Here is a 12,050-nt window from a genome sequence, read left to right as displayed (position 1 = left end):
ATATTGGACAATGAAAAGCATCAGTGCAAGAGGGCTATGGATTATTAATAAAAGTTGGAGAATAAATTTTCTTTGAAGTGGTATTTTCAGACTTGACCACAGTAATACAAGAGTAAAACATTTATTGTGTCTCAAGAAGTTCTTCTCTTTTTCCTAAAAATAGCATAGTGTAATACTGAGGTGTTCTCCATAGATGTTACGTAAGAAGATGTAATGTGAAATTTTTTGAAACTTATGTTGTGTATTCAACTTTTTTTTTCCCATTAAAAGGGATTAAGCTAATTAAAGAAAATAGGTTACAAAATTTTTCCTTTCTGTATTTCATTTTTACAAATGAAATTACAGGAATCAGATTATTTTACTTTCTTGTCCATTTCCCATTTTGAAATGCAGATATTAGAACAATTTCTTTTGTCTTCTATATAGCAGTGTATAATTATCATTTTTGTAAACATTTGTTGAATGTGTATATTTCTCTATTAGAAAATACAAGGGTACTTTAGATGGTTAAAATTTTAAATGAAATTGGTATCTAAATGCACATAAAGGGAAAAGATAATGGATGAAGACAGATGCTTTAAAAAATTAAAATCTGAGTTGAGGGAGATGGTTTTTTCTTATTCAGGTAAGATTTCTTATGTATTTTGGCAGACATTTTGTATTTAGCGTATTTAAGGCTGTCAGTTTACAAAAATTAACTAGGAAGGAATATTACATGCATTGAGTTTAGTTCTTATTCGCAGGAGCGTATAAAGTCATAATACACATATTTCATTTTTTAGGGCTCTCTTGCTACTTGCCAGTTATCTGAGCCATTATTGTGGTTCATTTTGAGAGTATTGGATACTAGTGATGCCTTGAAAGCATTTCATGATATGGGTAAGATAATATTTCAGTAACTATCATTTAAGTGTAGTTATGTGATAGTATGTTACATTTTCATTTTTGTAGTCTTTTGTGGAAGTTTACTTTTGATGTTGAACCATCTGTCCTGATACTGATTTCATTTCTTATTCTTTATAATTTAGGTGGTGTTCAGCTCATATGCAATAATATGGTCACTAGTACAAGGGCTATTGTGAACACTGCAAGAAGTATGGTATCAACTATTATGAAATTTCTTGACTGTGGTCCAAATAAAGCTGTTGACAGCACAATGAAAACGAGAATACTAGCTTCTGAGCCTGACAATGCCGAAGGGATTCATAACTTTGCACCCCTTGGTAAGAAAAGTGTTATTAAATCTTATGTGAATTTATTCAGTTTATTAGCTGGTATGAAACAAAATTAGTTGAAGTCAGTTGATGATATCATATATTGCTATTTTAATTACAAACAGTTTATTTTAGAGGTAGTGGATATCTCGACATTCTACTTACGAGAGGGAATTTTTTGTTTGTTTGTTTTGAGATGGAGTTTGGCTCTTGTTGCCCAAGCCAGAGTGCAATGGCACAATCTCAGCTCACTGCAACCTCCGCCTCCTGGGTTCGAGCAATTCTCCTCCCTCAGCCTCCTGAGTAGCTGGGATTACAAGTGTCTGCCACCATGCCCAGCTAATTTTTGTATTTTTAATGGAGATGGGGTTTCACCATATTGACCAGGCTGATCTCAAATGCCTGACCTTAGGTGATCCGCCCACCTCAGCCTCCCAAAGTGCTGGGATTACGGGCTTGAGCCACCATGCCTGGCCGAGAGGGACTGTTTTAACAGTTCTTTAGCAGTAAAGTTTGTTTTTATTTGTGAGTCAAAATAGAAGCACAATTTAAGAAACTAAATAGAGATTCTTCAGTAAGTTTTCTCTGTAAATGTTAATCGATTTTAAATCTCATTTTCCTTCTTAAAATGGTATTATGTTTTGTTTTGTTTTGTTGTGAGAGAGTCTCACTCTGTCACCTAAGCTGGAGTGCAGTGGCGCGATGTCTGCTCACTGCAACATCTGTCTCCCGGGTTCAGGCAATTCTCATGCCTCAGCCTCCTGAGTAGCTAGGATTACGAACATGTGCCACCACAGTGGCTTTGTGTGTGTGTGTGTTTAGTAGAGACGGGGTTTCACCATGTTGTCCAGGCTGGTCTTGAACTTCTGGCCCCAAGTGATCCCCCACTTCGGCCTCCCAAAGTGTTGGGATTACAGGCGTGAGCCACTGTGCCTGGCCTTAAAGTGGTACTATCTTTTTTAAAAGTTTTGAATTTAGGTATTTACTTTTTTATCTAGTTTACGTAGTTTCTTTTTAATTTTTCTTTTCATATTTCTAAATCATAGACATTGACATCTTAGAATAAAGATGATTATTTTAAAGGTGGAGATATATTGGACATTGTTTTTTACTTAAATAGTTAGAAAATTATGGAGCTCCATTTATTGCTGTATCTTTAGTTTTCATGTATCATATGAGTATAAAGTAGACAGTAGTTAATAATGAACTTGTCACCTTACCAGTTGACAGGATTTACTAATGTTTTGTGAATACCTCTACAGTCATGCTTAGGATACTAAGTACATTACCAGCATCAGTTGTTCATGTTTTCAATTAGTTTTTCTAGTTTAATTTTATTCGTATAGATTTTAAAGCTTTGTTACGTTTCTTTTGCAAGTTCTTATTTTATGTAAAATATCTTCTCTAGGTACAATCACATCTAGCAGTCCTACTGCCCAGCCAGCTGAAGTGCTATTGCAGGCCACACCTCCTCATAGAAGAGCTCGCTCTGCTGCTTGGTCCTACATCTTTCTTCCAGAGGAGGCTTGGTGTGACCTTACCATTCACCTTCCCGCAGCAGTGCTGCTTAAGGAGATACATATCCAGCCTCATCTTGCATCTCTTGCAAGTGAGTAATATTTTATAAAGAAGCAACATGAGAGCAGACTTTAATTTAGAAACATTTGAAAATAAAAATATTTAGTAAGCAGAAATACACTTAGGTGTGATTACCAGAGTGTGTAACTTCTGAACAGTTTTTAGTGAAATAATTAATACTACCAAGTCATTTTAGGGGAAATGACTGTTAACCTCAGACAAAAAGATTGTGTCATGAAGTCTAAACAAGTGTGTTCCAGTTATATATTATTTTGCTTTCTCTTTTCTCTCAAATTTACTAAGCGTCAGTATTAAGCTGAAATGAGTTTATTACACTCCCATTTTTTACCATGTTAGTTTTTTCAGCCCAGATCTCAGTCCTAGCCTTGTAATATGAAATTAGCATAGATTTGTGTGCCTGCCCTCTGACTTCTTTAGAAAATAACTATCTTTTTGAATGATATTATATTTTGACTACTTCAATGTGATTTTAAGATTTGTACTGTGTTTGTTGTAATATGTCAGTATTCTTGTAATATTGTATCATTTATTTGATGCATGTTCATTGAATACATTTTATTGAACTTTATAAGGCAAATAATTCAAAATAATTTTTGCGAAATATTAATTATCACTTAAGAGCAATGAACTCTTTCAGGTATTTATAAAGAATATGAAATACTCATTTGCTTTTTTCTTTTTTTTTTTGTGGCAAGGTCTCTGTTGCATAGGCTGGAGTGCAGTTTTGATATCTCAGATCACTGTAGCCTTGACCTCTGAGGCTCAAATGATCTTCCCATCTCAGCCTCATGTATAGCTGGGACCACAGGCGTGTACCACCATGCCTGGCTAAATTTTTGTGTTTTTTTGTAAAGACAGGATTTTGTTATGATGCCTGGGCTGTAGCGATCTATCTGCCTTGGCCTCCCAAAGTGCTGAGATTACAGGTGTGAGCTACTGTACCCAGCCCATTTTGTATTTTATATGGTTCACAAATGCTTTCAATATAGTTATAATTTTGCCAGAATTGTTTAAATTAATACACATGCTTACGTTTATGGATCGATTCTCATTGCTATCAAATATCACTCAATAATTGCATGATGAGCTATGGGAAATTTTGTAGATTCCTGGCATCTTTGGAGAAAACAGTTTTTTTCTATGTATTTGCAAGATTAGACTGATATATCTTAATTACTTGTGGCATCCACACTCCTTAGATAAAAAACAGATAATGTAAAGGTAGAAGGAAAATATGCTAATACAGAGTGTTTTAGGAAGTCAAAAATAACTATATTAAAAGGCAAAATATAAGTCAGTATAAGACTTACACTACCTGTAAAATTGGAAAGTGATTGCTTTTATTTGGAAAGCAGAGGAGTTGGTCATAAGTGGTGGCTTTTGAAGTTCAGCTGGATTTTGCACATGGGAATTGAAATAGGAAGCGTATTACAAAGGGGGAACTCCTGTGAAAAATTAATTGGTTTAAGTGTTTCCTACTTAAGTGTTCTTGATTAAGAAATTTGGTTTTATTACTGGATTAGAGCAGAAGTTGAAAATATGTTGTGATGTAGTGGAAATAACAGTCTTTAGAAGCAAACATGAACTTGAATCTAAGGTGTGACATTTGTTCCTGTGGGAGCGTGGATTACTTAATCTGTTTTTACTATGTCTGCTTGTGTAAAATGTAGATAATACTTTCCTCAAAAGGATTTGAAGTGTAAATTTCAAAATTAAGTTGACTGTCTAGTAATCAGTGTAAAGCTGGCATGTAATTCCTTCTTATTTTACCACTGAAATTAAAAATAAAACTAAATTTCCAAGGCTTTAGTTGACATATATTTATTATATGGGGTTCCATGTTAAGCTAGAAAGAAATAATTTTCTGGTAGTAGCTCCAGTTGTTTGTTCACTGGGGACTCCTTAAATTTCAGCAAGAATTGATTTTTAAAAAAGTCCTGGCCAGGCACGGTGGCTCATGCCTGTAATCCCAGCACTTTGGCAGGCCGAGGCGGGCAGATCATGAGGTCAGGAGATGGAGACCATCTTCGATAACACGGTGAAACCCCGTCTCTACTGAAAATACACAAAAAATTAGCCGGGTGTGGTGGCAGGCGCCTGTAGTCCCAGCTACTCGGGAGACTGAGACAGGAGAATGGCGTGAAGCCAGGAGGCGGAGCTTGCAGTGAGCGGAGATCACACCACTGCACTCCAGCCTGGGCAACAGAGAGAGACTCCTTCTCAAAAAAAAAAAAAAACCCAAAACAACAACAAAAAATCCCGTGGATATTTGGCTTAATTTGAAAAGGAGACTGGGCCCAGTGGCTGACATCTATAATCCCAACAGTTTGGGAGGCCAAGGCAGGTGAATCACTTGAGGTCAGGAGTTCGAGGCCAGCCTGGCTAACATGGCAAAACCCTGTCTCTACCAAAAGTACAAAAAATTCCTAGATATGGTGGCACCTGCCTGTGGTTCCAGCTACTGTGGAGGCTACGGCAGGAGAATCACTTGGAACCTGGGAGGCGGAGGTTGCAGTTAGCTAAGATCACACCACTGTACTCATTGCAGCCTGGGCAACAGGGCAAGACTGTCTCTCAAAAAAAAAAAAAAAGGCAATTTCTAAACTCAGCTGTGAGGTTAAACTCAATGTTTAAAAAATATCACAATCTAGTAGTAATAGAATAATTGGTAGAAAAACAAGTTTTGTTACATTTCCCCCCCAAATTATTTAAAACAGTAAACCATAGCATATTAATCAAATGTAGTTTCATATTATTTGTGATAATTTTGAGTAAAGTAGAAATGATGATATAACTACCTATTTGCCTGGTTTTATTCATAGGGAACATCAGGTACATGTGCTTCACACATCTTTGGTTCCTCTTTTTTTAGGTGAATATTAGACTGTTTAATTTTTATTGTAGATCAAATATTTTGAGTTGAAAAGTAGCTCCAACATTAATTATGGTGAAAGTCATTGTCGGACTATATTTTATTGTATACATTTTCTTTTTACAAGTTCATGATGAATACAATTGTGAAAGCTGCTATTTTCCTGGGATTTTAACAAACTGTTCAATCTAGTTTACTTTGTCTGTTGTGATGATTCCGTTTTATTTTTATAGCCTGCCCTTCCTCAGTGTCTGTTGAAGTAAGTGCAGATGGGGTAAATATGCTACCTTTGTCCACGCCTGTTGTCACGAGTGGCCTCACCTACATAAAAATTCAGCTTGTAAAAGCCGAAGTAGCTTCTGCTGTCTGCCTTAGACTACATCGTCCACGAGATGCCAGCACATTAGGCCTTTCACAAATTAAATTATTGGGGCTCACTGCTTTTGGTACCACCTCTTCAGCAACGGTTAATAATCCATTCCTTCCATCTGAAGATCAGGTATCTAAAACAAGGTATGTTTTGTTTCCTATTATTTAAAAAAGCTTTCTGTCCTTTTTTTTTTTTGGCAGGGTTGGGAGATAGGGGACTTACTTATTTTGTGGGTTTTTTCTTTTATAGGTCTTAGGAAGGTCTTTGTTCCATAGGTATCTGTATAATACAATTTTATTAGGTGTAATAGAGACAGTTTTGTGGAAACAGAATGCTGACACTGATTAAAATTAAGGTGTATGTTTAGTCTTTGAGATGATCTGTATACCACATGTAGGTGTACATTCTAATTTTATGGCTTGTAATTTTTTGTATCATACTCTGTTTCGGGGATTTGCAAATGCTTATGACCAGGAGCGCATCTGAACCATACCAACTGACCTTAGAAACAGGGACTTAGTTTTATATGGTAATTCCTAAATGTTAGTTAACAGAAGGATTGTGTCTGAACCAAACAAACAAGAACCTCACTATATTTTTTAATCAACATTTTTCTGATAAATTTTGATGGCTGAATGTTTTATAGATGGATTTTGTTGAAAGTTTTGCCTGATAAAAATGAATTTAAGGCCTGGCACCATAGCTCATACCTGTAATCCCAGTACTTGAGGAGGCCAAGGCAGGCAGATCACGAGGTCAGGAGATCGAAACCATCCTAGCTAACAAGGTGAAACCCCGTCTCTACTAAAAATACAAAAAATTAGCTGGGCATGGCAGTGTGCACCTGTAGTCCCAGCTGCTGGGGAGGCTGAGGCAGGAGAATCCCTTGAACCCAGGAGGTGGAGGTTGCAGTGAGCCAAGATTCCACCACTGCACTTCAGCCTAGGCGAGAGAGTGAAACTCCATCTTCAAAAAAAAGAATTTAGGATTTCTATTCTCAAGGTGCTAAGACTACACAGTTTTAGAAGTCTATGGTAGTAATCAGTTCATCAATATATATAATTGCATGCAAAGCAGATTTCTGGCTGATTTCTTTAAAAAGCAAACACGTGCTATGAATACAAGTCCTTTTGTATGTGATTTATCTTTTTGTTTGTTTTGAGACGGGCTTTTGCCCTGTCGCCCAGGCTGGAGTGCAGTGGTGCAATCTAGGCTCACTGCAACCTCTGCCTCCTGAGTTCAAATGATTCTCCTGCCTCAGCTTCCTGAGTAGCTGGGATTACAAGCGCCCACCACCATGCCCAGCTAATCTTTGTATTTTTAGTAGATAAGGGGTTTCACCATGTCGGCCAGGCTGGTCTTGAACTCCTGATCTCGTGATCTGCCTGCCTCGGCCTCCCAAAGTGCTGGGATTACAGGTGTGAGCTACCCCGCCCAGTTGTGATTTATCTTGTAGGGGAAACTTATTGTCTGTTTACTGAATTTGCAGCATTCTAAAAAACATTTCTTAGATTGTTTATTGCTATTTATGAAACACAACATGCTGATCTTTAAAAAGTTATGTTCTACCCGGAAATGATTTGAGCGACTTATATTGATCATACAAGTCATTTTGTATTTTCAGTATTGGATGGTTACGGTTATTACATCATTGCCTTACTCACATAAGTGATCTAGAAGGAATGATGGCAAGTGCAGCTGCACCTACTGCCAATCTGCTGCAGACTTGTGCGGCCTTATTGATGTCACCTTACTGCGGAATGCATTCACCCAACATCGAGGTTGTGCTTGTAAAGATAGGACTGCAGTCTACTAGAATTGGCCTGAAGCTCATAGACATTCTCTTGAGAAATTGTGCAGCATCAGGCAGTGATCCTACAGGTGATAATTAACTTTGATATTTAAATGTTTATGTGTCTGTAAAGTAACAGCAGTTGAACTATGCGATCTTTGTGCTGAGCTCTGTTTTGGGAATTATTTTTTCTTTTAGTTTATGTTTATCTCTTCTCTCTTCTGTCTTCTCTCTTCTCTGACGGAGTCTCACTCTGTTGCCCAGGCTGGAGTGCAGTGGTGCAGTCTCGACTCACTACAACCTCCGTCTTCCTAGTAACTGGGATTACAGGCATCTGCCACCATACCCGGCTAATTTTTGTATTTTTAGTAGAGGCGGGGTGTCTCCATATTGATCAGGCTGGTTTCGAACTCCTGACCTCAGGTGATCCACCCGAATTGGCCTTCCAAAGTGCTGGGATTACAGGCGTGAGCCACTGCACCCAAGCTGGTTTCATTAGTTGAGAGTTTGTTCTTTGTTGCTGGAATTTATGGAAGCTTCATTTTTAATGAATAACTTAATTAAATTAAGTAAATCTTCCCATGGTTCACTTGCTTATTTAGCAAACTTTTTCTTTGGATTCTTTGTTGCAAGATTTGAATAGTCCTTTACTTTTTGGAAGACTAAATGGACTCTCTTCTGACTCTACGATAGATATTCTTTACCAGCTTGGAACAACTCAGGATCCTGGTACAAAAGACAGGTATGATTTTATTTTTCATTTAATTAAGCACCCACATGCACATAATCATGCTGTAGTGAATGTTTCTGACAGTTTTTCCTTAGATGATCTCATAAAAGACAATACTGTTATATATTGTATGTTTCCCATGTGCCTCACACGATGTAACTTCTGCAAGTTTTCATGAACATTAAACATACATTTATATATATTTGGGCATACTTTAAGCAAATTTGAACTTAAATAGAATTCTTAGTTAATACTGCTTTTGAGGAATGGAAGAAAACATTTTTAAGTTGGCTATGCTGTGAAAATAACCTTGTACAGTGATGGTATCAGAGTCATACTATCTTAGGTAGTACTTAATACGTGTATATGAATGTAGGAATATTGTGTCTATAGTTGGTAGTTAATACTGCTTTTGAGGAATGGAATAAAACATGTTTTTAAGTTGGCTATGCTGTGAAAGGAACCTTGTAAAGTGATAGTATCAGAGTCATACTATCTTAGGTAGTACTTAATACGTGTATATGAATGTAGGAATATTGTGTCTATAATTAGTACTTTGACTATTTTGATAATGATCTGTTTATTATTGATTATCATATTCATCAAAGTCTTTTCATTACTTTCTGTACTCTTTCCTGCTATTTACCACAGAATGAAACAATATCATACCATGTAAATGACATTTGAACACTTTGGCTGAATATTTAAATATAATATAAATATGTTAATTTCATTAATTATATTAAATAAATATATTAATTAATTTAATATAATATTTTTTTACAGTTAGGTAATTTTGATCAGTTGTCCTAATGTCATTCTACCTTGATGTCTTTTACTTCCAAATTGATACCAACTTGAAGTTTTTGTTTTGTTTTGTTTGAGACGGAGTCTTGCTCTGTCGCCCAGGCTGGAGTGCAGTGGCACAATCTCCTGACCTCATGACCCGCCCGCCTAGGCCTCCCAAAGTGCTGGGATTATAGGCATGAGCCACTGCACCCGGCCAACTTGAAGTATTTTTGAAACATATTTTTGTTGATAAATTTTTGAGCAAATATTTGGCATTCTCTGTTTTTAATATGTAGCATCCATATTAGAAAAACATATTTATAGAGATTTCTTCCTGATTTATGTTACTTCTTAATATTTTGATTATGTTTAAAAGAAGTCATTTGATGTTTATTAATATATTCATAAATTATTAAAATTATGGATTACATTTAAACATAGATTGCAATTGTTTTTGATAAAGTAAATAATAATTTATGCCAAATTTGAATCATAATGGTTAGTAGGGGTTAAAATATATTTAAAATATCACTGTTAAATATTTTTCCAGAGCAGGTTGCTTGAAATCTGTTAGGATTATTTAATTTTTAAATATTGTTGTGGCTTTTTAATAAGAATAAAATTAAGTTTAATTGATTTTCTCTGCATAGTACTTTTTAAAACGTGAATGTTTGTTATATAAAACTGACATTAGGCACAGTAGCTCACGCCTGTAATCCCAGCACTTTGGGAGGCCGAGGCGGGCAGATCACAAGGTCAGGAGATCGAGATCATCCTGGCTAACACTGTGAAACCCCATCTCTACTAAAAAAAAAAATACAAAAAGTTAGCCGGGCGTGGTGGCGGGCGCCTGTAGTCCTAGCTACTCTGGAGGCTGAGGCAGGAGAATGGTGTGAACCCGGGAGGCAGAGCTTGCAGTGAGCTGAGATTGTGCCACAGTGGCACTCCAGCTTTGGCCACAGAGCGAGATTCTATCTCAAAAAAACAAAAAAACCCTGACATTAATGACAAGATTGTTAGACTGAGAAAATTGTCTTCCTTGTCTTCTGAATTCTCTTTATTCCTCATGATGTAAAATCGAAAGTTTAAGAGTCTTATCTTTCAGAATTAGTATTATATACCTTCCTATCTCCATTGTTTTTAGTGTGAAGCGAAGAATCTTATATTCTGAAATAGAAATTGAAGGAAAATAAAGTAAATGTAAACACAGTGTTTTAAGAACTTGAGAAATCTCATCCCATTTGTTTTCTGTACAAACTCTATAGTTTTTTTTGTTTTGTTTTTTTGAGATGCAGTCTTGCTCTGCCCAGGCCGGAGTGCAGTGGCACAATCTTGGCTCACTGCAAGTGCCGCCTCTGCCTCTGGAGTAGCTGGGACTACAGGCACCTGTCACCACGCCCAGCTAATTTTTTGTATTTTTTAGTAGAGACGGGTTTTCACCGTGTTAGCCAGGATGGTCTCGATCGTCTGACCTCGTGATCCGCCTGCTTCGGCCTCCGAAAGTACTAGCATTACAGGCGTGAGCCACCGCGCCCGGCCCAAAACTCTATGGTGTTGTTGCTTTAAAAAGTCTTTTGCTCCCAGGTAGTGGTTCCAAATTGGGTTGTGTTTTACTAGTTCCCAGCTCCAGAGGATTGGGATTACTGTGGTACTTGACCTATAATCTTGTTATTAATGTCAGTTCTAAATGACAGATACCTGTGTTTTTAAAAGTACTGTGCAGAGAAAATAAATGAAGCTTAATTTCCATCTTATAAAAATTATACTTAAAATATATATGTAAGAGTGTTGAGGGTGTATTCTGTTGTCAGAATGAATGAGTGTGGGTGGCTGTTACTAGTGTTTAATGCTAGGGTCCAGGGATGTGAAACATGCTGTATTTCATGAGACTTTGCACAAAGAAGAATTAGCCCCAAATCACTGTTCTAGTGTGTTATCTCAAACCTTTTGATGGTTGAAATTGGTAAGGTTATTGGAAAATTGGAACTGAAACTACTATATCGTTATTGCTGATTTCCTTTTTTCCCTATTTTAGATTAAAACAATCATGAACAATTAGTATATTATTCTCATAAATACCCTACTCACCATGCAGAGATGATGTTTATCTATATGAAATGCCAATTGCACTATAGTTGGTTATATGAATTCATTTTCTTTGTTTAAGAATTCAGGCCTTGTTAAAATGGGTTAGTGATTCTGCAAGAGTGGCTGCTATGAAGAGAAGTGGCAGGATGAACTACATGTGTCCTAACTCCTCAACAATAGAGTATGGTCTTCTGATGCCATCTCCTTCTCATTTGCACTGTGTAGCAGCCATTCTGTGGCATAGTTATGAGCTGCTTGTAGAATACGACTTACCAGCACTCTTGGACCAAGAGCTCTTTGAGTAAGTATGATTTGTGAAATCCTTTTTTCCCCCCGAGTACTAGATTAGTTAGTGTTTACTTGATAGAATATTTTACGTGTTTATTCGGAGAAACATAATATTTTGAAAGTAGCAGATATAATCAAGTATACTTTTGAAATGAATTGTCAAATATTAATTTATTTTTGTGTTTTAAGAAGATATATTAGCAGTACTGCCTTTTTTTTTTTTTTAACCTAAAAGTATGCTTAATGTAGATGTTTCTGTGGTTCATAGTGTTTATTCTCAGTTGCAAATTTTCCCACCAGATTATATT

General features: G+C 36.5%; 1 protein-coding gene across 1 annotated transcript in view; it reads left to right on the top strand.

Moving 5' to 3' along the window:
- BIRC6 (baculoviral IAP repeat containing 6) overlaps window positions 1-12,050 on the top strand; it is a 266,933-nt gene that overhangs the window by 147,812 nt on the left and 107,071 nt on the right. Inside the window, exons 47-53 of the mRNA XM_011936037.1 lie at window positions 783-879; window positions 1,029-1,223; window positions 2,623-2,823; window positions 5,919-6,198; window positions 7,680-7,936; window positions 8,481-8,589; window positions 11,534-11,755. Of these exons, the coding sequence (XP_011791427.1) occupies window positions 783-879; window positions 1,029-1,223; window positions 2,623-2,823; window positions 5,919-6,198; window positions 7,680-7,936; window positions 8,481-8,589; window positions 11,534-11,755 (1,361 nt within the window). The remainder of the gene's footprint in view (window positions 1-782; window positions 880-1,028; window positions 1,224-2,622; window positions 2,824-5,918; window positions 6,199-7,679; window positions 7,937-8,480; window positions 8,590-11,533; window positions 11,756-12,050) is intronic.

This window comes from Colobus angolensis, unplaced genomic scaffold, assembly GCF_000951035.1.
Source record: "Colobus angolensis palliatus isolate OR3802 unplaced genomic scaffold, Cang.pa_1.0 Scaffold15, whole genome shotgun sequence".
NCBI classification, from domain to species: domain Eukaryota; kingdom Metazoa; phylum Chordata; class Mammalia; order Primates; family Cercopithecidae; genus Colobus; species Colobus angolensis.
The sequence above is the reverse complement of the archived record's forward strand: the minus strand, read 5'-3'. Positions and strand labels throughout refer to the sequence as shown.